This window comes from Rhinolophus ferrumequinum, chromosome 27 (assembly GCF_004115265.2).
Source record: "Rhinolophus ferrumequinum isolate MPI-CBG mRhiFer1 chromosome 27, mRhiFer1_v1.p, whole genome shotgun sequence".
Classification (NCBI taxonomy): domain Eukaryota; kingdom Metazoa; phylum Chordata; class Mammalia; order Chiroptera; family Rhinolophidae; genus Rhinolophus; species Rhinolophus ferrumequinum.
In genome coordinates, this window is record NC_046310.1 from 7,831,217 (window position 1) to 7,858,918 (window position 27,702).

General features: G+C 42.7%; 1 protein-coding gene across 1 annotated transcript in view; it reads right to left on the reverse strand.

Moving 5' to 3' along the window:
- USH2A (usherin) overlaps positions 1-27,702 on the reverse strand; it is a 559,517-nt gene that overhangs the window by 27,836 nt on the left and 503,979 nt on the right. The window contains exons 61-63 of the mRNA XM_033099662.1: positions 12,562-12,789; positions 6,649-8,165; positions 3,558-3,879 (exon numbers count right to left, since the gene is read on the reverse strand). Coding sequence (XP_032955553.1) covers positions 3,558-3,879; positions 6,649-8,165; positions 12,562-12,789 — 2,067 coding nt within the window. The remainder of the gene's footprint in view (positions 1-3,557; positions 3,880-6,648; positions 8,166-12,561; positions 12,790-27,702) is intronic.

Genomic DNA, 27,702 nt, shown 5'->3' on the forward strand with positions numbered 1-27,702 from the left:
TTGCTCAAGGATCCAACCATAGTAATAAAAGGACTAAAGCTGCTGTCCTTTCTCCTCCCTTCTAGTTCGTCACCCACACTTTGGCAGCTTTCGGGGGGTTGGTGCAGAGGGGACTGCTGTGCCCTCTGCAGTCCTCAGACAGCTGCTTTGGGGGGAACAGTGAGGGTCCCCCGTCTCCTCCACAATCCTTCCTTCCATCCTTCCCACATATATTTTCAGACAGAACTGTTTGGAGGCAGTGTTGGTCTGTCGGAAAGCACTGGGCCACCATGCCATCTGGGCTCCCACAGCACCGGCCCTCAGATCAGACCCACACCTGAGGGAGTCAGAGGGGACCCTCTGAGGCTGACCTGTCACGAGTCACCCAGTCACGAGGCACCAGATGCCTTTAGAGACCCTGGGTGAGCGTGGGCACTCATTGCAAAAATCTGTCAAGGTGGGGAAGTTTCAGGAAAACTAATTAAGTCACTGACAGCAGGATTCAGTGAAAAGGGAGTCATGGCAGGTCCCCAGCAAAGCCATGGTGAGTCACTGCCTTAAGCAGAGTATGGATAGAACACAAATCACTGACAGCAGCTCATCCGCCCCTGCTCACTTCCTTCAGGTAAAAACCGAAGCTTCACAGGGAGTGGTCTCACCCCAGGTCCCTCTCTGAAGTCTGTGGAGGAACGGTTGTCTCAATTTGCTTGCTGAACAATTAAGAACTTGCCCACATGGACTCTGGAGGTGTATAGTGTATATATTGGTATAGCCCAATTCTCAAAGGGTTGACGATAGAAATGAGTATGGTCTGTGAAAAAAAAATCTTACTGGATTAGCAAATATTCTGCAACAGGGCCATGTAGGAAGACGGCGGGGAGCAACATCTGACACCCTCCACAAGGTACCGTGGGGATGGCTGACTGAAGTACTTACTGGTCGTCACCAATTCTTCTGACTAACAGGCCACACCTTTGGGCAGATTCTCAGTTCTTTGTTTCCATTCCCTGCAAATCTGGATTACCACAGAAATGCTGCTCTCTGTGGAAGGGTCAAACCACTGACAGATGTAGGGCGAACCAAACCATCCAGGCCAATGAAGGTGTTTTCTAAAAGGCCACCTGCAGAGGAAGTAAACCTCAGACGGGTTTGTGCACAGTGCAAATCCATCTCAGACAAAATGTTCTTTTGTGAAAGGGAAATCAATGTTTTGAGTGCATTACTTCCTACATGACTTCCATGAGATTATTCAGGGTCAGCGTAGAATCAGCATTTACACAGGCTAAACAAAGGCAATATTTTAGTTCTTTTACTTCAGCATCCAATCTATATTTTTCCAACTACTTCCTGTAAGAACTGGATTTTGGGGCTAAAAGCCTAGGTTTTTCCTTTTACCTGCTCTCTATATCCTTCTCAGGTTGTAACAACATGGGGTTAGCTAGTAAATGCGCATTTGAGATGAGTTCGTTATGAAAACCAAATTAAGTACTTTCATTTGGGTGGAATGAGTATAAAGGAGAAGAGTGACAGAGCTGATAGGAACAGTTTCAAAAGAGACAGTGTAGCCTGAGATTCTTAACTCAGCTCCGCTCTGAAATGTGGGTCCTGTGGTACCTGGTTGCCCTTTAATGTCTTCTGGTGAGAAAACTGACCAGAGCAAAGACACAGCCTTGGAATTTGCCATTCCTTAGAAAACTGAGATAAGAGTCCTACAGATCACGTGGCCAATTATTTAACCCAATGACACAACAGGATGCCAAAAAAGCTATAATCACTAGTTTGCTTTCCATGTCTATAAGTCATTTAGTTTTGTCTAATTAGAGGCCAAAGATTTCATGCTGACTCTATCCAGCTCTTTTACAAAGGTACATTTTTATTCATAAGGGAGACTAGATAATTGAGAATAGAGGGGTCTTTGATAACTTGACATGTTTCAGTAAAGATAATGAAAAAAGAACAAAAGGATAGCCACATAGGTTCTGGCTGTTTCTAACAGTATTTTGTTTCCAACTGTGGCATCAATAAGTATTTTGTTCCTTCATGATGTAAACTTTAAACCCTTGGGGCCTAATGTGTTTTCAAATAATTTTGTTTTTTTCAGATTTTGGAAAGGTAATAAAATGCACATATTGTGCATTTCCCCCAGAATTGTCTTGTAATAAAATGTGGTATTCTACAGCAAAACATACAAATATTCACATTAAATGGGATGAATAAATGTTACAAATAGTCTCAAATTTGTGTAGATTGGGTTTTGCTGCCCCAAGAGTTTACTAAACCTAGAGGAAAAAACAAAACAAAAACAAAAAAATCTTGTTTTTAAGAGATTTTTAGATTTGGCATTGCAAACATGGGATTACGGCTCATATCTGTATTTCTCCAAACATTCCAGAATCTTTATTTTAACTCTAACTCCATTGAGTACTTTGTCCTATACGTTATTGGCCTAAACACACTCGTTTCACACTTAAGATGCTACCTCTAATTGCTGTCCTCATTGATTTGCTCATAGGGATTTGGTGACATAGGGATTTTGTTATTTCTGGTTATGCTAAGCTTTTCAAGGCTCAGTTTCCTCCTTTAGAAAATTGCACTTGGCACTGTGCTTGGCACTCGGTGCTTGCATCCATCAACAAGCTTCCTTTGACTGCAAGCAAGAGAACTGATTTTGACTTAGAAGGACATTTATTGGGAGTATATGGAATTAAAAGAACAGTTGAAGAGCCATGCTTGGAAACAGCAGGGATACGAAAATCTTCTGGACAGAGATTAGGGGTGTTTTATCAGGACTTCTCACCCCCACCTTTTAAAATTCTGAGTGACTCTGCTGCAGATCAAGCCGAGGGGAGTCTGGGGGCTGGGCATAGCTCATGCGCCCAACACGTGGCTGGAGGCAGCCTGACACACTAACTGCCTGACACTCCCACCAAACCTGAGCAAGGGGCAGGAGAATCATTCCTCCAATGGCACTCTCATGGCAAAACAAAACAACCCTAACACACGTCCTCTCTGGATTTCAAAATCCTTTCACAATGCGTTTTCTTAACTCTTAGCTTTTTAGGGCCATGCAAAGTCCTACACTGTTTAAGCTGCCCTTATACTAAACCTACTTCATGCCCACGCGTAGGTTAGTTGTCTCTCTAGACTTTTCTCAACATCCTCATCTTTCTTGAGCACAGGGGCCGGAGATGCCTGCCGTCAGATGTCAGTTTGTCGTGGGACAATTAAGGAGTTATTTTCAAGGCGATCTTTTAACAAGGAGTATTTCCTCCCAAAGCAACACCCATCGTGGGAAGCTTAGTGAGAAACCAGTTAATCAGTGAGACAGGCAAATGCTTCACCTAAAAGCTACATGGCAATAACAAGCATGTATCAAGAACCGAGAAAATGAAGGTGGCGAATGAATATGGTCTTTCCCCCGTCATTTACGGTTTCAAGAATTATTAAAGGATATACTGAACTTCTTTAAGTCCAACATTTCTTTGAGTGGCTTTTCCAATTACGAGCGATTTTTACCGGCTGGCGCAGGCGTGTGCGCACAATCTCAGTGTGAACTGCTGGTCACGCACTTTGCTTACCTGGTACTCATACTCCGTGAAAGGCAAGAGGTCAGAATCCACAAAAGAGCTCGAGCTTCCATTGTAGGTGAGCACCGGCTGTGATCGTCCAGGCTGAGCCGCTGGCTGTCTTCTGTACAATTCGTAATACAAAATTTTTCCATTTGGCTGAAGCGGCCCTGCCCACACAAGGGACACCGTGGGATGGAACCCTCCTGGAGCCGTGCGGACCTCTACATGTGGGGGAGGCTGCATCAGGGGTGCGACTTCTGGGGTCTGTACGGATGCCCAGTCACCTGATGCACAACCCACCTTGGTGCAGGCTTGAATCCGTACTTCATACCTTCGGGACACAAGGCAGAAATTTCCCATCATTGGAAACACGGACTATGACTGGAAGAATCTTTCAAAGACTGGGAGTTTTTGGAAGAAAAGACATGTACGATTACATTTATTCTTATCTACAGCTAACCCTTCTAAGGAGCAACAAAGTCACAGCTTCATAGATATTTCGGAACATTCAATCCTCCTGGTTTGCCAAACTAAGGCAAAAATTCCCATCTGTCTGGAAAGGTTGAGCACAACTCTTCCCTAAACAGGAGCATATGGAATACATAAACTTCCAAGGTGTGCTCCAGCACTCAAACACAGGTCCTCTGCGGAATCATGTAACACAGCGATGGAGAACGCTGATCGTGGCGATTGTGGACCAGTTTTCAGTAGCCCTGGGCTCCTCCTACTTCTGCAGCCTCAGCTAAGATTCCCAGGAATATTTCCAGGTCATGAAGGAAGGTCATGGAGTTAAGGTCTCCGTGGTAACACATCCCCTCACCTGATACCTGACACCCTAAAACAGGCTCTCTTACACCACACACAAACCTTTGGGGGCCACAGTTAACCCAGCTACACACTAGATTAACCACGGAGACACCTTGTCACCATCCAGCTATATCCCATCAGTTAATGATGTTTTGCCTCATAATCGCTCTCCTGCCACTTGGAAAGGTCTATTTAAGTAGCAGGGACCTTTCTAACAAAAGAGGCTTTTGTCAGTATTAAGTGCCTATAGCCTCAAAGAAGTGCTTTTCCCCTCTGCTCCCAGGCCCCCGTTGATTTTCCAACAACCCTAATTTTCCCTCAGAGCATCAGCTATCTTTCTTTCTTTTGGGTCGAGCTTTTTCTCCTTCTAGTCTCCACCTTTTTCTCCTTTTAGTCTCCATCTTCTCCCTTTGCTCCTCTAATCACTGCTTTCTGTTCTCTTACTTGCTTTCTGCTTCCCTTTGCCCTTTCTCAGTTGTACTTCTCTCTTCCTCTGTGATGTCACACGTTCCCCTTTTCTGCGCCTTCTCCCTCCTTCTCCTCTTGTGCTGTCTCCACCATGATGGGGATACCAGTTTTGTGTGAACAAATCCACAGTGTACGGCAGATCTAACTTCTAAGCAATTCTGTGAAGTCAGTTTCAATTTCCCACCCTGGATCACTGGTTTTCTGGATTACCCGTGGCAGTTTCAAAATTCTGGGTCAGAGGACTTTTGCCACCAGCCTCCTTCCCACTGACCAGTGGGGTGGGGAGCGCCCCCAGAAGGACACACTAATTTGCAGTATTCAGTAAATATTGATCCACTGCAAAAATCCCAAACTACATCAATCTCAACTTCACACAGAAGTGATATTCTGATTTAAATCACTGATGTCACTTATATCTTCAGTAACTGTGGATGATAAGAGACATCTCTTATTGCCTTAAATATCACTGCTAGGTTTAGGAGATAAGTCAAACTTTTTATTATTATTATTCTCTTTTTCAGCCTGGGAAGTGTGCCTGTCTTACATCTGGAACATTTTTGCTTCTCTAGAAATCTTTTCGAATAAGAGTTTCAAACAGGAGCAAGCTGACACAATTATTGAAAGTTGCAGGTACCCCTCAGGTAAAGAAGAAGCCAAACACAAGGCACAGCTCTGCAGATTAACACGGGCCTTTTTTATGCCCTGAATCAGAGTAAGATAAAAGCCAACACACACAGCATGTGCAGTAACTATGGAGATACCTGCGGAAGCTTTAATTACTGTTTAATATCTAATGCGGCCCTAAGTAATTGTCATGAGTAGAAGGCATCAGACCGTGACTGTTTCATTTAAACAGCACTCTATAACAGAGATAATTATAGAAGGACCCTAACCTACACATCAGCAGATTCCAGTAACAGCAGAGTTTTAGCAATGGTGGTTGGAAATCAACGCTTTCAGACTTTCAATTTTTTTTAAGTGGTTCTGTTCATTTTACTAAAATTTAAGAATAAAATGTCTTTTATGATCCTTCTCTCTGGGGATGTCAGTTACTTAAAATGTGGGGAAAAAAAGTCAAGTGGTTCTTTAAGCTAGGGGAAGACGGCCGGTGGTAAAATTCCTTCGCGTGGAGAACACACCCAGGCATGTCACAGAGCCCAGAGTGGACCACCGAGGACACGTGAGATGCAAAGTGGCATCGTCCCGTGAAACCATGAGGCCATGAAGGAACCAGCAGGGACAAGCTCTGCCCAGCAAGGTACCCTTTATACCAGCCCTAAGGGGGGAGGAAATAGAGTCAGAGGAACCTTGTTAAATGCCGGATTCAGTACGGAGGGCTCTCCCAGGATGGATCTGGATCAGTGCAACTCTGGCTGGTGAGAACTCTCATTGACTGGCACTTTTTACATACCTTAAAGTAATACCTCATTTTTTTGACACCCTGCATTAGAAGACTCCATCAGGGCTCTCAGACTGCCCAGAGGCCTGACGGTTTCTACCTAGGAGGGACTAGACTCAGTAACGGACCCAAATTCTGTGCTACTTATTCCAGACATTGGGAATTGCAAATATTTCCAAAAAAAACAAAACAAAACAAAAAAAAACAACTCTGAAAATGTCACTTGCACCAATTTTGCTTTCGGAAGTCATGCAAGCAGGTTTTGGCTGGATCCGGATGTGGTTCATACACCATGGATGGTTAGGTGGACGGGGGCAAGGGACGTCACACACCTTGCTCTCAGAGCCTTAATTTGACCTGACCCAGGGCTCACACCAGAGAAAGGACAGTCGCTTGCTCTTGGCAAACCCAGCCAAGGCTACCTACCTGTGAAATGGCTTCAGCTCGTTTACTACGGATGCCCGGATGCCAAAAGAAGTATGGGTTGTATTTATGGGGATTCTTTTGGTTTCGCTCTCAAGCAGCTCATGGATGAAGAGGGTATAGTTGATGATGTGGCCACTTGTCCTCACTGGAGGGTCCCAGGTCACTATGATCTCCTGAGGACCGTTGGCCTGCAGTTTTGGAGGCTCCATTCCTGAAGGCGCCGAGGGGCTAGTTCGATCTCTGACGAGTGGACTCAATACACCCCCCTGGCTATTGTTGGCTGTCACTGTGTAGCTGTACTCCACACCCGGGATGAGAGTAAAATCATGATAGCGAGTTTCCAGGCCAGTATATACGATGGTCCCATCCCTCCTAAGTTCGTAACTTCTGATCTGGCCATTTGGGTTTCTTGGAGGTTTCCAGGTGATTTCTATAGATTCGGAGCCTGTGACTTGCAATTTTGGAGGGTCCATAGCCTGCGGTGGGGCCTCCATCGTCCAGGCAGTTTTTGACACACTGGTTGTACAACCTCCACCCGTGCAGGCGACCAGGGAGAAACTGTACTGAGTATAAGGCTGCAGGTGGGAGACCAGCAGGGACAGGCTCTGCCCAGCCAGGTACTCCTGACCAGCACATCGGAGCAAATATTTAGTGAGCTTTCCATTGTGAATTGATGGCGGTGACCAAGATACATTCATCTGAGTGGCACTGATGGCCTGAAGGTTTGGAGGGCTGACCCCGGCTGGAGCAGCTTCGTGAGTTGTGACGCTGGTGGCTTTGCTGGTAGAGCAGCCCGCACTCGTGCAGGCTGTGATCGCGTAGCTGTATGTGGCAAAAGGAAGCAGCTCTTTGTCAGTGTAACTGGACGTAAAAGCATCGAAGGTGAAAGGATAGAGCACTCCGTTCCTTTGAAGCCTGTAGGACTGGATGAGACCATTAGATTGCCGTGGGGGGACCCAGGAAATCAGCAGTTTTGGGGGGTTCATAGATATGTATTTTATCTCCGGGGGAGAGAGACCTTCTGGAGGTGCTTGCATCGTTCTGCTCATAGTCCATGAGCTACAGGTGTGGCCAGCTGCATTCCACGTGTGGATCTTATATTCGCATCGAGTCCATGGCTGCAAACCAGTGTCATTCCACAGAAATGCATTCCGTTCAGTATCATATTCTGTGAAAACAATTTTCTCATCGGCCTGGATTGTCTGATTCCCCCAAGCGTTTCCCTCGAAGCATCTGCGAATCACTTCGTAGCGAATTATCTTTCCATTGGGGTTAACAGGCTCTGACCAGCTCAGCTCAACGCTGGTGGACCCCACAGACCGGACTGCGGGAGCCACCTGAGAGCGGGGAGGGGCTTCGTCTGTCCGCACAGGCTGGGGCGCTGAGCGGGCACAGCCGGCCTCGGTGCAGGCCTCCAGGGTCAGCGTGTAGACAGTGAAAGGCTCCAGGCGTCGGAAGAGAAACTGGCGACTCAGCCCCGTGTACTCCAGGATCCCATCACTGAAGATGTTGTATGTCTGGAGGAGGAAGAGAAGCGAAGGGAGCATAACATGCAGCGTTTGATTTCTTGGTGTAGCTACCTCGTCCCTTTTAACCTTCCCCGCTCCTGTGGCTCGTCTTGATAACCCTAATCCAGAAGAAGCATTTGGATGTGAAATAAGGGAACGTGATCTTTTTCAGTTAATGTGAAGTTCACAGAAAGAGGAAAAATGTTCTCCTGTGCTTTTTCTGGTTTGTTTTGCTTACGGTTGGGTATTACGTCAGCATATAGCTAAACACTAAGGGCTGTTGAACACGATTCTTGAAGAAGAGCTCCTATTTTAAATTTTAAAAGTAGGAAATTACATTCAAATTTCCTATTTTATAGATACTAAGTGGTTTTGAGCTCATCCCCAGCTACTGCATTGTCTATGTCCCGTGGCATTGATTGGGAAACGAACACATAACACTTAATCGTTCGTACAGGGCTGAAAGCGTGCATCTCTGTGCAGGCACACATCCATATGCATGTATACAGAAACACAGATACAGTGTTGGATGAGTAAGGAGATGGAAGAAGCCACTCTGTGTTCTGTGGAAGGCCATGGGATAATTGATCGTTCCTTTGGAGTGAAGTGCTCTTTCGTTCTGGGGAAAACCATTCAAACATTCATCATACGAGTGCAGAGAAAGTTTTCGTCCCATATCATTCATTGTTTTCCGGGAAAAAAGGGATGTAACTCAACCAGAATGTTGACGTTTTTAAACAGAGGTTCCCCACCCTGTTCCTGCTTCTCCACAACTGAGATGACACATTCCTGTACATGGTGGTGACTCTAAGATGGCATCTCTCCAGAGGGGATGGGACACATATCAGATTCCCTTGAGAGGCAGATCTAGTGTGTAATATTCCCACAGCTGGTTTCTGGGGAAGCTTCACTTAGACAGGAACATTGCTATGTTTTAATGTTATGTAAGATTAAATAGCTTTGACTTCTGGAAATCGATTTATTCTGAACTATTGTCATTTTCTTGTTGGAGTCTCAGCCCAAGACCACAGCCCTGAGAGAAAGGAATAGTGTTTTTTCCAAAGAGAGCTTAGATTCCATAATCGCTTCAAAAGCCTTTGTGGATCCCTGGCCCACTTCATGCTCACCTGGCAAATCTCTAATTAGTGCTAAATTCAGCTGTCCTCTGTACATAAGCTTGTGACTCAGTTTGGAAAAAAACACTCAAATATGCTGGCCGGCCTCACTTTAAATTTCTTACCATAAATTTTAAATAGGTGATTACCAGCTTGTAATCCTACTCTAGCCACGGCCCCAATATGGCTGCTCTCTCATGTTCCAAAGCGATTGTTTCATATCTCCTCCTTTCCTCACTAACTACCAACATCCTCTTCCCTCCCTAACAGGTGGTTGTCGCCATAACCACATATTGGAATGAGAAACAGAAGCTGTTGGGAAGGAGTATTCTCGTGTCATAGATGACCACCACCACGGCCATGTGAGTCTAGCCTTACTCCATCTGCCTGCCTTTCTGCTGCTATGGATGAACTAGCTCTGCCTGCTGAAGGCCACCTGAGCTCTGGAGCCCATCCCCTCCTTCGTACAGATTTCACTCCTGCAATTATTGCCATCATCTTGTATCACCAAATTATCTCCCTCTACTGGGTCATTTCCGTTACTGTTTAAATGCACTTCAGTATCTTTCATTGATTTGAAATAAAGCTTCTTGACACCACAGTCTCCCAATTACTGTCCCGTTCCTCTGCTTTTCTCTTCACCAGTGCTTCTTTACAGAGCTCTTGTCCCCATTCTCTTACCATTCTCTCCTCAACCGACACAACCAGGTTTCCCATGTCACCACATGATCTTGTTAAGTCACAATGACCTCCTGATTTCCAAATCCAAGGTCACTTCTCAGTCCTCATTTTACTTGATCTCTCAACAGCCTTTGGCTACATATTCTCTCTTCACTTTTGAGATACCACTCGTCTCCTTTCCCTTCTACCTCACTTGCCTCTTTTCAATCTCCTTTGCTGGCTACTCGTCCTCCTCTTGACCTCTAAATTTGTTGTATTCCCCAGGGCTTGATCCCAGGCTCTCATCACCAGTTATACTCTCTTCATAGCTCATCTCCTCCAGACTCCCGGCTTTAAGTACCACCCATTTGCTAATGAATCCCAAATATATCTATCTTAGTGAAGAACTCTCAAGAAAGCTAGAATTAACTCTCCAACTGCCAACTTGCCCCCTCAAACCTGTACATTTCCCAACCTCACCTTCCCGGTCAGCGACTCAAGGCCCAAATCCAAAAGTTGTTCTGTAGCGTCCCCTTTCCTTCATGTTTCACGCCCAATCCATTAACAAATCTTGTCATCTCTACCTTCTGAACAGATCTCCAATCCACTCTATTTCTCAGCCTTCACGACTCCCACTCTCATTCAAACCACCATTGAATCTACCCTGAATTCTTTAACAGCTTCCAAACTCTACCAGTCTCCTTATAGCTCCTTTTCTACATGGCAGCCAGAGGGATTCTGAGAAAACATAAATTGGATTATGCTATTTCCTTTGCCTAAATCTTCAGTCATTTTTCATTGCACTTTGGAGACTCAACTCCAAACTCCTTATCAGAGCCCATAGGTTGGGCACAGTCTACCACCTGCCTCCCTCCAGCTCTTTTAGCGCCGTCATCTCTCCCTCCCAATGCTTCAACCACACTGGCTTTCCTCCCTGTACTTCATACACAAAGTTCATTCCTGGCTTCAGGCCCTGCATTTGCTGTTCACTTTGTCTGGAACATTTTGCTCTCATAGCTTCACATGACTGACTCTGTCTTGTCATTCAGGGCTCAGCTCAAATGTCAACTCAATTCAAATGATCATCCATTCTAAAATAGCCCGAGCAGGCATAATTACATTACTCTGTTTAATTTTATTTATATCATTCGTCACTCTGAAATCCTCTCGTTTATTTATGCACTCGCTTTTTGTTTGTTTCTTTGCACCCCCACATTCATACACACACGGACACACACAGAAACACACACATGTAATGTCTGTGTCTGCGGGGACCCTGGCTGTCTTCCTAACTCCTGGCACTTAGCAGAAGCTCAGTGAGTATTTGGTGAAATGTAAATGAAAATAAAAGGCCGTCCCTATCATGTATCATGCAGGAAGAGGCGAACACTGGGACTGGAGACCCCCACAGGGAGCCGTGCTCTGATGAGGGGTGTGAGGGAAGAAGCTCTTTTCTCTGGTGGGGAGCTTAGGGCTGTCGCTTGGGTTTTAAGACCATGGATCCTACGGTTCAAGCCTCTTATCGCAGAGTAGGGGAAACCTGGCTCAGTCACGTGCAGGCAGGCTGGGAGAAAGCGGCCTGCTTCTGCTACTTGTAGCCGGCCCGGAGCCAAGCAGAAGCGGTGAGTACGAAGCAGTGAGGCCCCCCAGGGAGGTCTGTGAGGGTGGGCCTGGCCCTGTGAGCTCTGGTTCCAGTGGGAAGTCACTGCCGTAGGAAATTTCCTGCTGTCATCCTCCCCGTAGGGTTTTCAGAGCAGCTTTGTCCAAAGTCACAGCTTCGTCTTAACTGTTCTGCGTGGCATTGATAGGGGCGTCTTTGCCACCTCGAGGGGAGAGGTAAAGGAGAGGCAGGGTGACTCTAGCAGCTGCAGCCTGGGGAATTCTGCAGTCCTGACCTGCAGAAGGCTGCTGATGGGAGCCTGAGTGGTGGTCCAGGGCCAGAGGCAGAAATAGATCGACAGGCGAGTCGCCATCACCCCTGGGGAGGAACGTCAGAAAGGCCGATGAGGGCTGCCTCTCATGTGGGTGCACATTCAGCGTAGCCGACTGAGGGCCGATGATGGAAATGATGCAACCTCATCTGTGCTCGCAGGCCCGTGAAGCCCGGGGTGTATGTGTGACATTAACAGGACTCCCCTCATGGTGCACAGGGAGGCGGGAGTTAGCAGCTGGGGGGGGGCTAACTTCTGCTTAGTGAGTGCTGCTACAAGTGCAAAGGTGGCAGGGCTACATCACATAGCTACGCAGGACAATGCAGGAGGCAATGAGACCACAGCCATTTAAGAGTCCGGTTCTGGTGCGGTGACTTCCTGGCTTCAAATCCCACTTCCCTCATTTGCTCTGTGGACCCGGGCTGTTACTTAGCCTCCATATGCTACCGAGAAGGGCTGATGTAAGGATTACACGAGATGCTCCACGGAGAGCACTTAGTCCAGTGCTGGGTCTGTAGGAAGCACAACACCTGCGAGCTACTCTGCTCTGATCTATGATTTAGTGCCGGGAGGAACCATCAAAGAGAATTCAACAAGACTGCAAAGGCAGTTTTCCCACAGTACCCTGATGGCATGTCAGGGCTCATCTATGTATCTAGAGAACCCCAAACGTGATTTCGTATTCAGGTTAGACATTACCTTAATCACACCATTGCTTCGCACAGGTTCTGACCACCGCAGGAACAAGGCCCGGCCATTCTCCTTCTGTTCTACTGTCAAGTTGCTCAGCCCACTTGGAGACGATTCTAGGGTTTGCACCAGAGTCCAGGGGCTGGAAACTTCTCCTGCCTGGTTTGCGGCCACAACACCAATGTGATATGTTGTGAAGGGTTCTAACCCGAACAGGTGGGCTTCATGGCTCGTTCCCTGTAAGAAAATGAACATGTTAGTTTTCCCTGAGAAACTGCTGCCGACTGCTGGAAAGTCATTTTCTAAGATACATAAGTAATGGCAGCACAGATGTCACAACAGAGTTTTCATTGTTAAGAAAACAATGTAACTTTGTCTTGTTCTTGACAGCCTGGACATATTGCCCAGTGTTGTGTGATTTCAGAGACACAAAGTGTGGATCAGATAGGATCCTTGCCTCTTCAGACTTTGTAACTCAAAGGATGTGAGATGTAACATAAAAACTTTTAAAAAATGGATGATGTTGCAGAGGTCACTGCTACGTCTGGTTCAGGATGGAAGTCGGTGGAGATTTAACCAGAATGGACCTAATTCTCTTTCATTAATTCACCACGCTATTTGTTTATATATAAGCCTCACTCCATCTCCCTCTCTCATTCTCTTGGCATGTATTTATATCTTACAAATGCAATAAAACAAACATAAGAAAACAATAACAATAAGGCAATTGTACTATAACCGCACCAACACCCTTAGAGAAATTGATTCATGCAAATGTTGAAAAGAGTGTGATTTGTTACAAACACCATAACTAAAACTATGACACTCACCAAAAGTAACTGCTTTCTAGGCTTTGAGAATTTGGCCTTTGTTGATGTAAAAGAAAAAAAAAATAGCAAAATTAGTCTTTGTTTTTGTTCTTTTTTTCCTGCTGGGAGAGAAACATGTAACGTATTTTGAATAGAATCCTAATGTTTTGAAAGAGCCCAGATGCTCTTTCCATATCTGGGCTGGATGCATATGTCTGTTTACAGATGGAATTATGTCTGCAAGTGAATCAAAAATGTGTGTACAGGTATGTACGCACATACACACACACAGATACTTTCTGTTGTGTATGATATCCATTGGATGTGAATGATTATAAAGAAGTTTTGACTAATTTAATATAATATTTATACTCAATGGTGTATGAGGTCAACTTTGGTTTATTCGATGCATAAATGTGACAACTGTCCTCTTTTCTTGGCGGCATGGAAAGAGGAATGTGAGATGGAGAAGAGGTAATTGTTTCGGAGTACCTAAAAAAGCATCAGTTATGTGAATGAAAGTTGTCCTTCATGTGGGGGCATCCAAATATCATTTTGAGTACAATATAAGGTGACAAAATCAAACTGACCCATTTTCAAAAAAACAAAAATTAATTGAAATAATTTTTGACTGTTTCCTCATACTCTTGATTGTAAGTTTCAACTGTGTTAATGTTTCTTAGTATATGTTAAACACAAGCAGAGAAAATATAATTTCCTCTACTTATCAATCAAATACTTCTAAAGTCAATTTTCCTGTTTCAAGAAGTGCCATTATGATATTACATGCTAACCTCCTGAAATCTTTTAATATTTAAACATTTGCTAAGCGACCAGACTCTGAAACAAATTTTACAGAAATACTAATTTCTCTTTTTTAAAATATTAAAAGTTACATCATAAATATTTAAAACTTATTTCTCCATAACATTGGATTGGTCTTTTAGATAAATACAGCACAGAACTTGAATGACCATAATGAATATTAAACCTGAAGATGCTACAAGTTCCGATTACAAACACTCTTTTCTGATAAATGATTCCTTTTCTGTGGAAATAGGGCAAACATAGACAAGATTAATAATGCAAAAAAGAAAAATTCTTTGTTCCGAATATTCAGTAATAGATGCCAAAAAAAGCATAAGCTCCAAAGCAAATAGTAATCACCTCTAACAGATTATATATAAAACAGGTAGACTGTTGGGGGACATTTAGAGATAGCTTTTGTCATAAGAAACATGAAAAGCATGTGGACTATAAAGCAAAAACATATGTATGTTGTCAATAGCAGCACCTGTTCAATTACAGTTTATTTCAGAGCTGAGAATTCCATCCAGCCCCTAGATGGCAATACTATCCAACACTTGTGATAACACGACTACTTGATGATTAACAACCGGCATCCAGTCATCCAACACACTCCAGGCACCATTAGAAAAATAACAAAACTGATTTCATTATAGATTCTTTTAATACACATTTACAGCTCAGATCCTTGAAAGCAGAAGTATTCAAAATGGCCTGGGCAGCAAATCTTCATCATCCCAATGTAGAAATAAGACCTGCAGATCTCTAGTTGAAGTTCGTGCCTGCCTAACACAGGAATTTCTAGAGGTCCCCTTGTACAAAAGGTAGTCACAATAGTTGTTTTGCTTCATTTGGTCTACTTAAAAAAGAGAAATGATCCCATATGGTTAAAAGCAAAGGAGAATTTTTATATTATAATTTATACGGAGGTCATCTTTCCCTATTATGTTAACTTCTTATTTCTGAAGAGCTACAACACACATATGCATGTGCCCACACACGTGTGCACACACACATACACACCTTAAATCAACCTCATGAATAGCCCCACTTTTAATTGACTAAACGAAGTCAATGTTTTTTTAAAAAATATTTTAAAAAAATGAAGAAATTTTAAAATGGCAAAGCAACTCTTACCAATTTATTCTTTGACACTTTAGGAAATAATTTACATTAGTCTTTCCTGAATAGAGTGCCAACATCGAAGTTCACTGTTTTAGAATCCCGCTGTAAAATCAGGGCATAGTTCACTCTGTGGACTGACTGGGTTGTGTCTTGTTCGTTCAGTCACTTGCCATGTCCCTTGAATTCAGAATATTTGCTTGAGCACTGTCGATCATCAATGTTTTGGATACAATTTCTTTCTTTGAAAATGTAGCATTCTATCTCATGGGCTGGTAAAGTCATCATGAAGAATAATTTTCCTTCTTTGCACAACTCTGCCCCCTCCTTTTCTTCCTTCCCTTTGGAGAGTATCGTAATTCAAAATGCTTTCTTCTCCCTCTTTTTTGTCGTTATTTCACTAGCTTTCTTTTCACTCTTCCATCCTACTGATTCTTTCAAAATATACACATATGTATGTACATATATACGTGTACATATATATATATATCAAATATATTTTATATATATATACACACACACACACACACCCACACACACACACACATACATACATACATATGTATTTATCCCTGACCTCTGGGCTTTCCTTCTTCCCTTTTTCTTTTCCACATTCCAATCCACATAACATTTCTACTATTTTATTCTAGAAGTATACTGTTGTTGGACAGCAGATGAAAATAAAGATTCAACAAAGGAAAACAGGAATAATCTGCTCCCTGCAATCTAATATTTCCAATGAGACTTAGCCTATTTTTTTCCCCTTTTTTTAACTTAAATGCATATGGGTCAGAGTCTGGATACAAATCAGTGTGTCCTTTTACGAGACATAAAGACAGGCTCTCTGGAACGCCTGCCGGTTGACGTTCTGCTGGCAATGTGAACTACATTTTAACCTCTCAACTCTGCTCCTGGGGGCACATGAAACTACTTGGGGTCTTCAGCAGTCTGCCAATTTAACACCATCTCCTCTGATTATTTCTGACGACTTGAAGTGCCCCAAAGGTGGCCATGGGGTCAATAGGTTTATGTAGGTTGAAAATGATCAAAAATTACCATTGATCTGTAGCTGTCAATAAAAGGCAGTGTGGGGAGACTCCCTGCACAAATGTTTAAACTGCATAAAGCAACCTAACTTAGTCATCTTTGAGTCTATTGATCTGATGATCCAGCAGTTTCCAGAGCTTTCCCTCTGGTCTTTGTGGTGCCTTTTCACTGAGCCCACTTACCTCGGCCCTCAGGAATCCCTTTACCATCCACCTGGTAGTGAACCCAAACAGTGACGCGTAGCCATGGCGGTCATCAACAGAGCATTGCGCATGCTTAGGACAGTTTGGAAAGGGTTCATCTCCCTGGTTAGCACCTACTTCATTCCCAGCTGATGGGGTTTCTTCTCTCTTAACATTTTAAAATGATTGGCCACTGGCTTCTCAATCCTGACCTGGCAGCAGGATTCCTTTCCCTCTTTAGTTTCCATGAACACCAAGGCAAGGCCGAAAGAGCATGTCACATCCAAAGTTTGCTTCTTTTGCACAGAGAGAGCTTCTGAGAAATCTAGATTTAAATATATCAACTTCTGTCTTTAGTGGAACCATTTTAGATGCTTCTGCTTGGTTTTAGCATACCTTGCAGTTTACCTTGCCATTATGATAAAGTAAAAGAATAGTTATAGACAGGTTTCTGGTTTAGATGACAAATAAAACATGAGAACTAGGAAAAGATCTCATTTACCATTATCTAAAAAGCCATGGCTTTGGGCAGAGTATATTCAGTCAACTGGATGTCTTTTATACATTTTCATGCTGACAAATCCACACATTTCTCTAGATTCCTGAAAGCCAGATAATTTGAGGCATAGATTTTATAGGGCTAGCTTCCTTTTCATTTATAAAGTTAATGTTTGAGTTCTCTAAAGCTTGGTCAATATATTTATATCTAGCACTTATTTTATAAAAATCAAATCAGTCTTGATACAGAAACGCACTCTTTTTTACCCATAGCCAAATATGAACCTTGAATACACATCCATGGTTTACTTAAGTATGATACGTTCAAGTCTGCAAAAGGTTCACATCGTCAGAAAATTCCCACTGGTTTCACACGCTTACTGACTTTACAAGTGCCATTTTTTGACTGCATGTCTCCTGGCTGGTGGGGCAAAGAAGACATGTGTTTGATGGCACACATACATGCAGAGTTGCTCGGAATCAAAGACTGGCTCACAGTACAAGACAGGAAGAAGGAAATACCCTTAGATCCATGGCTTATTGTTTTATGTGCATGAAAACTACGTGTCTGCTAGGCGGCATTGCTAAGCGGTATGACAGAGCTGCCAAAACGGTCAGTGGAAACATGAAGTATTATTGTTGGTCACCAGCTCCATTCAATTTTTTTCTTTATACTTTTGACCATCTGGTGTGTACAAGATTCTGCAACATGCCTGGGGGACATACAAGACGGATAACAGGCTTCTAACTTCTACCGTGTTGCCCCGAAAATAAGACCCAGCTGGACAATCAGCTTTAATGTGTCTTTTGGAGCAAAACTTCATATAAGACCCGGTCTTATATAAGACCTTATATAAGACCGGGTCTTATATTATATTATATTATATATTATATTATATAAGGCCCGGTCTTATAGTAAAATAAGACCGGGTCTTATATGAATTTTTGCTCCAAAAGGTGCATTAGAGCTGATTGTCCGGCTAGGTCTTATTTTCGGGGAAACACACTAGGAGCTTATGCTCTAACAGAGCAGGTCACTAATGTATATAGATACATCCAACTAGGAGTGTGGTAAGTGCTATACTTGAGCACCCAGGAAATACAGAGGGGGTGCTTCTGATCGTGAAGGGAGGAGGTGCTGGGGAAGACTTAATTGGGAGGTGGCATCTGGCCCAGGTCAGGACTACGCAGTGTTTGTGTAGATGAATATATATGAGAGGTTAGAAGAAAGAACAGAAGAAGGTGCAGGATATACCTGGGAAAGAGCTGAGAGTTGAATGTAGCTAGAGTACTGTGGGTGAGGGGAACAGTGGGGATTGAGGCTGGAAAGAGACAAGATTGGACAAGGCCATACATTTCACCCTAAAGTTTTTAGACATTTGCTGAAAAACAGTGAGTCACAGTAGGCAAACACTGTAAGAACCAATATCACGTCAAAAGCTTTACAATGCAATCTGAAGGTATAATTGAAGAACTTTAAAATGTGGCCCTGTTGTGGTGTACGTCATGGACAACGACCGATTAAACAAACAGACAAAAAAAAACTGCCAAGAATTCATTCATTCATTTGCTTATTTTTCAGCTAAGAAGTATAGACTGCCACATATAGAAGGTAACAGAAGAGTATTCTCTTAGACTGAAAACGCCTTTGTTGGATGTTTGCTCTATTTCAAAATCTGTAATTATTCTTTAGAAACAGTTGTTTGCCTTTTGATCACAATAGAAGTGGGGATACCACTGAACTGCAGCCAGTCACACTGCCCCCTGTCCCAACCCACTACGGAGTCACAGGGACCGGGACGGTGTTCTTACCTGGTAGTGGTGACAGGCCGGTGGGAAACCATTCATACCCTTGCTCCAGTTCCTTATACCTACCCCATGGCTCGAAGGCAGTGAGAAAAGGTTAGGGAAACTACTGATGATGGGAAAACAGAACGAGGATAATTCAAAGGCACACACAAGTGAGGAAGCATCCACAGATCTGAACTCCAACTAATGTTACAGGACTTGATTTGAAAAATTTCAAGGACGTATAGATGCATAGCCTCACTTGAAGTTACTGTGATGTGTATAATTACAAGTGACTAGTCAAACGCCATGTGCCATTTACAATGGCAAATTTCAAACTTAAAATGCTCAGTTTGGAGTATTCATGGGTAACGGCCGTGTGCACTTCTGTGCCTTTATTCTCACAAATATCCACATCCAGAAAAGAATGATATGTGGAAAGGGGGGCGATTTCTTTTTTCTTTCACTGGAGCACACCATTCATTTTGTGATGGGGTGGTCAATGCAAAAAGAAGATTCAATTCACAGACATTTTCTTTAAAGAAAAATGGTCCCTATCAATGTACTGTATAAAGCAAAAGCTAGAGTCCTTGCAAAATGAACGACGATGCCTCAGTTACCATAAAAACACTGCGGGGTGTGGGGGGGGAGGGTGGGAAGAATGGTTTCAAAGTGACTTATTTATCAAAGGAGAAGAGGGAACAAAATTCAATGTGTCATAATTGAATTTTTAAGGTGGCAGATCAGTCACACCAAATATTAAAAAGCAGCAATTCTGATCTCAGAATTAAGAACGTGCACACTCTGTGACCTGGCAATTCTATTCTGGCAATCTATTTTTTGGAAATACTGGTAAAACTGTACTAAAATACGTTTTCTCCTTCCTGCTGTAGTCTTGTACTTACCCAGTTTTTGGAGGAACACATTTACTGAGGGTCCTGGACCGGCTGTTTGTTCTGCCCTCAACTCACTTTATCTGCAGCTCTTCTAACCTCAGTTCCTCTTCCCCCTGAGCTTCTCCTGGGTGAAGCTGCACCCTGCCCACTCCCCATTTTGAAACTCCTTCACTGTGAGCTCTATTTTTTTCTTCTCCAAGCACTCATCACTCATTTCCAACATATCGTATACTCTATTTAGTCCTTAAGGTTATCATTTATTGTCTACATCTCTTTAGAAGAATGTAAGTTCCAATGGGGCAGGGGATCTGTTTCACTCTCTGCTCCGTCAGATGGTCTCTCATTGTGCCCAGTACAGAGTAAGCGCTCAGGAAATAGTTACACTGGTAATGAATATGGACAGGATTTTAAATGGAGGGGTGGAGTGAAGAAGAGACGGTAGAGTGAGTCTAAGAAGAGGGACTCTACAAAGAGTCTGAGAAGAGAGTGTAGGCAGAGAAGGGGCACAGCATCAAACTCAGATTATCCTTGGAAATAGGAAAATGTGAACAATTTATGATAATACTTGTAAAAATGTACCTAAAGTTGGTAATTCTAGAAAAATAGAAAAATAAATGCACTCAATGATAGATCGATCCATTTTAAAATAAAACAAGACAAAGCCTTTAATCAGCTCCCGACTCCAAGATGACCGAAGCTCAGAAAGTTTGACTGTGAAGTGCTTTGTTATTGCTTTTAATTAAATCTGTGAGTAACAGATAAGTCATGTGATGTACAAAGTGTCCCAGAAAATAGGTAAAATGGGCCAAGTACCAAACTCAATCTATGACGTTAGGATAATCTCAGAATTGGACAAGAACAGAACAAGGGAAGTATGTTATCGACTCAAATCACTTGAGAGTAGGTGAAAAAATTCTACTATAAGCAAATAGTATCCAACAATATATTCAAGAGAGATGTAATGACTGGGTAGGATTTAGCCCTTCTTGATTTGCATATGATCATCTTAATGGAATTAATAAAATTCAACACTCAGTCATGATAAAAATCTCTTAGCCAAGTGAAAATAGAACAAATTCCTCTTAATCTGACAGACAGCATTTTCTAAAATGATACAGTGAATCATATTTAATGATAAAGACTTAGAAATTGCCCCGTCAATGTACAAAGTCAGACAGAATGCCCTCTAATCATTATTGCACTGGTAATCCTACGCAATGCACACCGAAAAAACAAAACAAAACAAAACAAAACATGTGGGGGTGATGCCACAGGGATATCAGAGCTTACCAGGTATCTATTTTCTTTTTCATATTTAACCAGCTTCCCTGCACCTAAATGACTAATTATTGTCAATGGGGTGTGGAGAGAAGGGGTGTTAGCCACTTTTATGCCTTTCATACGCGGGCCTCATAAACACCTTACAGAACCCCGTCAGCATGCTCTCCCCTTTCATGGTCTGGCATTACATATGATGGAGAAGGGTGGCCAAACCCACTATTGCTTTCCCGACCTTTATTGTGTTAAGCACTAATATTTGGAGTTGTGTTTGTTACCGTAGCATATCCTATCCTATCTTATCCTATCCTATCCTATCCTGACTAATACAAGGTATATGTGTTTGGAAGAATAAGAAATACGATTACTGACTACTTAAAAAGTACATAGCATCTAAAACTAAATTATGAGAGTTCAGGAATGCTAGGATCAAACCCTAAAATCAATCATAATTTCCAATAAGAAATATGACACCTGGATTCTAAAACTTACAATCTATAGTCTCAGGAAAGGTGGGGAACGATGAAGTCTATGTTTTAGTCAGGAATATTTTGTTACAGGGAACAGAAACTCATCTTAACTGGCTAAAGGAGAAAGAGGGAGAAAGTGAAACGACAGAACCCGAGCCTCTGAAATACAACCCTGGCTCTTTGAAATGAGAAAACTGTCAGAACTTGGACTTTCTCTCTTGGGGGCTGTATGACATTTCTGTCTTCTCTTTCTCTTCACTTGCTTGATTTCTTTACTTATCGCCCGACATGGGTACCAATTCTCAGTGGAAATCACCTTACAGCAGTAGTACTCATGACTGTCTGGCCACCGTCTCTGCATCTCCACAGAGTGGAACAGAGTGGGTTTTAGGTGGCAATGGCTTCCCTGGCTTTAGGTCAGCTATAGCTGTGTGTGGGGGGAAGGGGCAGGTAGAGTGAAATAGTAACCATTTGTGTCCCCAGGTTTCCTTTTTCATCATAAATTGTTTAAGTGGTGGCAGACCTCAGTGAAAGGATGCATGGTCATCTTAACACAAATACTCTAAATGGCAGCCATGTTTTTGGTAGTAGGTGACAGCATGGCTAAGGACGACTCACTGTGTCTGGGGGGACCCTGCCTCTGGGTCTGAGGCCTCACTTCTGCTCATGGATCCCCTTTGCTCACAATGCCTTCAGGACTGGACATTCCTGACCATCTTTAAAACACCCAATCAATGCCATCTCCAATTGGAAGACCTTCTTCACTCCCCAGGGAGTTACTCACTTCCCTTCTCTGCTCTTTGTATCGCCCATGGGATTTTTACTTTGCATTATGGTGACCTATCAGATTAACCTCCTGTCCCTTACAGTTGAAGTACTCCCGAAACCAATACTACAAATAAATGCTGCAGAATCAGGCAATGTATTGTTTAAATATGAGTGTCAGACCCTTTAAAGCCCTGGGATCTGCTTCTCTCTATTTTCTGTAATCTCACTTCTGCTTTTACGTGCAAGGCCCGTGTCCGGATTTCAGTTTGTTTTTCTCCATCCCTGTCCACACAGCTTTAAGGAGAGGTAATCATGGTACCTTCAGGTAGAAATAGCAATTCTCTGCTTCTGAACTTCCGAAGCTTTCCAACATCACTCACCGACTCTCCTGGATCCTATTTCATTGCCATAGCCAAGTGGAAGAATCAAGTTTTGATGTGTCTAATTTGCAAGTCAGAAGGATGTGAGAGCCAGGATCTGCTCAGGACGCACTGTGGTTGGGACAGCCTGTCATCAGCAAGCACCCCCTTTGCCAGCTCATGCCCTGCCAGTCCACACTCTGCCCTGTTCATTTACACCCTGTGCTCCAGCTCCACCACTCAGGGTCTGCTAACAACGCTCTTCAATGAGTCCTCACTTCTGCTCATGGTTCCCCTTTTCTCACAATGCCTTCAGGACTGGACATTCCTGACCATCTTTAAAACACCCAATCAATGCCATCCCCAATTGGAAGACCTGCTTCACTCCCCAGGTAGTTACTCACTTCCCTTCTCTGCTCTTTGTATCGCCCAGGGGATTTTTACTTTGCATTCTGGTGACCTATTCGCATGCCTTTTCTCCCTTCTAGACCTTGAACTGTTAGCGGACAGGTACTGGGGATACAAAATGCACGTCGGCACCATATGGGCGCTCAATGGATTTCTGACAAATGCATACAACACTATCCTTTATTTAAATGTAGTTTTTTAATTAAATATCTATTTAATATTTTACTAAACACATTATCTTATTGGCAATATGTTAGCTGTTTTAAAAAATATTTATCATAGAATAAACCTCATTTCTCTGAATCCAGTATTACATTTACTTCAGGACACAGGGCTATTTGATGTATCCCAAAGAAAGAAAGAAAAAAGAGCTTCCAATTAGTGAAAATATAATGCTTTTTTTTTAATCCCTTAGAATTTTTACTTTATATTTGTGGAAAAACACCTTTAGAATTGTATGGCATAGTTTTTGTTTCTTTTCTTTTTGTTTTTTTTTGTTTTTTTTTTAGTGTATATTAAGCTGCTGTTTCTGTGTCTTTCTGTGTATATATTTTTTCATTTTAATGCCAAATCACAGTGTAATCTTTGTGAAGATATTTTAAGTGGCAATTAAACTCAACTTATGTAGTACCAACCACGCACATAACTCAACTGAAGTGATGAGAGTTTGAATGGCATTGATCAGGTTTGAGCAGGCACAGGAAATGACAAGTGTGTAACAACTGCCACCTACAGCAACTGTAAGACTGTTAGACGCATGTGAGCCCAGAGATGGAGGAATGGGAAGACACGTTCATCATAAACGTCAGTGAGATTTCTGTCCTCCGTTTTCTGAGTATCCTTCCCGAACAGAAAAGGGTGCCCTGTTATAAAAATCCAGTCCATCGCTTCTTGTCCATTTTAGCAAAGTAAACTGACTTGTTCTTGGTGACAAGAGTGGAACCAGAAAGCTAAATCTAGCCCAGTTAAAACACAACCGAGTGACACTGCCCTGCTGGCTATAGTGGGACGAGCATGGCACAAAGCCAAAGCCAGACCCAGGAACTCACAGATGATGCCCAGATGATGGTAACATGGAGAACGTGAGGACTTGGGTGGTGTACACTAATTGTTCTGCAAGACATATCTGACCTCATCAGTGACTGCCGCTGCTGCTTTCAAAGTCATTCATAGCATATGAATGCTATGAATGTTCTTTACGCTTTTAATTCTTTTCGTAGAGTTTCTCAAAGGGCTAGAACAGTGAGTGCTTACTATGGGGCAGGCTCTTTCCCTGTACTTTATGTATACTAAATTATTTAAGCTTTAAAACAACCTCATGAGATAGATACTGTAATCACCTGCCATTTTCAGAAAAGGAAATGGATGTAAAGATAGTTGAAGCAAATTGTGCACAGTCATATTAGCATAAGGGGCAGAACCGGGATTTAAGTGGAGGCATTCTCACTACAGAGTCTGTGTTCATGACCTTGAAGGTGTGCCTGGATTGCATCACACCCTGCTCATCACCCCCACTAGAACCACCGGGCTTTGGAAGGTGGAGCAAGCCTATACCATTTTTTGGAAACAGACAGCTTCTTACTTCTTCCTACCTGGGAACCAGGAAAGGCTTCCTGTGCTCTTTGACCAAAGCCTGCTTATTCTTCTACTTTACGGGAGTCAGATGAAATTATAACCTCAAGGGGAATAGAAGGATTGCTTTTCAAATAAACACAATTCCAATGGTTTGCCTATAAGTCAGGAATAGCAGACACCGTGAGACTAAAAAATGATGACACTTGAGGCTCAGAAAAAAGATATTGCAAAGACAGACCACTGAGAAATTTCTTCCATTCACTAGTGTCAGGCTCCAAAGGGGTGAACCGGTTATCAACAGTCAGACCTCAGGGGTCTGCGTAGATGCTAGTGGCACACGTGTGTGGGTGTGGCACGATACTGAGTTGTTGCTTTGAAAACGTTTTCATATAATAGGATTTAAATTTCTCCTTTTCTCTGGATTTTTCAGTTAATATTAGAATTAAATTAAAGCATTAAGTCAACCATCTTAGCGCAAAGCAAATTATGTCAGGTTCAACATCGAGGGCTTCACTATGGAATATCTATTGACTCAAGCTTATTAACTTGTAAATCCTCTAGTTTTACATTATGATCTATTGATTATCTGCTTTTATTTGCATTCTAAATGAATAAACAAAAAGAAATGATCACGGTTTAGTCATTACACCTTAAGAGAAAATGTATTTACGATAAGCATACTTAATTAAAAATAAAAACAACTTTTATTTGTTCTGAGAGCTCGAAGTTGGGGTTCTTATTTTCACTTAGGCAAACCAAAGATTATTTTCAATTTTCCATAATCATTTCTGTTCGACATTTGGACAAAACAGGAAAAAAGTTTCTCACTGAGGATAGAAAGTGTGCTGTGAGTTTGGCATTTTGAATGCATTATTCAAATTGTTCTACAATCTATAATGTTTCTTGGCTTGTTTTAGCAAAAATTATGTCTTTTATATGCAAGAGTAGCTCTGTGTCTGGGGAATGAGACAACTTTTGTGAGCCCAGGTACTTTAATCCAAAAGTAGTCAACTGAGAATTAGAAGAACCCAGTTGAAGTTTTGGCTCTGTCAGTCACACGAGAGGGACCGTAGGTAAACTATGTACTTTTTCTGAGTCTTGGTTCCTAACAATGAATATCTTCTCATGGGCTTTTGTGAGGATTAAGCCAGATGACCTTTCTGAAAGGGCCTGGCACAGATGGGCACTCAGGAACGTGCTGTGAACTGGATCCTTGCTCATGGGAGCAGCTAAGGAAACAGGGAGATCTGTTGATTTCAAAAGGCACTTGTTTAAGTTCAGTTTTATGCTTGGCTTAATACTCTCAGCAAAGGAAAGTGCTGAGATTGGTTTGTGGCCTGAGGGTCAAACCCACAGTCAAATATTAATTTCGCTTCTACTGTGTTCTAGCATGGTGCTAGGCACTGAAAGGGAGTGGAACGAAAAGCATGCAAATCCCACCCTTCAGGAACTGCGACCCATTAAGAATGCAAGGCTCACATTCATGAAACCAATGGAAAAACACTTGGAAAATGGCACTGAAGGCGTATATATCCAGGAAATCATCATGGGCTTCAGCAGTCACAAAGGTCCCACAGAAAAGATGAGTTTAAACGTCAATAGGTAGGACATGTACTAGATACACATGTCATTCATTGCAAGACTGAAGCAATTAGAAACTTATCATGAAGTCTTAGCATCAGAAGGGAGTTTAGAGTTAGCAATTTGACCTTTCCATCTGGGGCAGAAATCCCAGAAAACAGTGGGGAGAAAGGCAAGGAGGGGAGGCATCCTTTCAAACACAGATCTAAAGACCAATTTGCAAAAGTTTTATATACTATAACTAAGAGCTCCAAATATGCTGATTTAGAGATTCCGAAGAGAAATCCTTCCATAATGGTTCCACTACACTGAAATGAGAAAAAAGTGTTGCCTTGCTGTTTGGATCATCTTAAGCCACTAAGAAAGGAGGCAAACAAACACACGACAACGAAAAAAATCTCAGATGAGTATCTGGAGTGATTGATAAGATAAATAAGGATGTCACTGCTGTTACATCTGTTACACAATAGAGGTTGCAAAGATTAGGTGTGAGCCTGGAAATCCTTTCTCACTTTGCCAGGCTAATGGAAGATCACTGAAAGCTTATAAAGGCAAGACTACCAAGAAGTAAGATCCTTCAGGAATGAGTTTGATCGCATCAGCCAAATAACCTCAACTTATGGGGGAGATAAGAGAGGGAAGTCATAAGTATCATTACCTGCCTTATGACCTATTACAGAAATAAATTCTCCAGACAATACCTGTTTCTACCTTTCTGTTATGTCATGTATATAAATATGCATTCTCCTCTTTTAGCTCCCTATTGTATATATGATATGTTCGGGTCGCTACATTTACTTTTAATTTTGGGGTGACAGTCAAAATGGGATTATGAAAAAAAAAAAACAGAGAAAGACTGGGGGACGTTATCAAGAGCTCCTTGGGGCTGAAGTGCGGTATGGCTTATCCATATAAATGGAAGAGGCTGGTCTCTATTTTCCAATGAATGAGTCCTGTTCTGGTTTACCTGGAGTATGCCTGGAGTATGGAGACATTTCAGAAGAATATACGGGAAGATATGAAAGATGCTAGATAGCCAGGATGTGGACTGGCATTCAAGGAAGACTTCATCACCACTGTGCGAAGGTCACAGACCCAAAGGACAGATTTAAAAACTGGGAAAATGTCTACTTTACACACCACATCTGATGGCTGAGCCTTACATCCCCAAGCAATGAAGCATTTCTCTGTCAAAGGGTGTCCAAGGGATGTCAGTGGTTGAACGTGACCTTTTAGAATCTTAAGCTGAAGGTCAGTGCACATGCTGATGGGTCCTGGGAGGTAACTGGACTATTCAGGGACCAAACCAAGACTCCTAAAGCCCAGAATCTGCTTATACGTCTCCATTCCTGAACAAAAAGTCTTCTCCTAGTTAACTGCGTGCTCTACTCCTTTCCTCCTTCAAATCTCTGCTCCAATGTCACCTTGTGAGGCCTTCCTGGGCCTCCCTACATTAAATGCCCCTCTTCCTGTCCCAACATGTCAACACCCTCCCCTCTTCCATCACTGGCCAACATAACATTCTCCTGATTGGCACACACAGCACCTCTGATATGTCATCT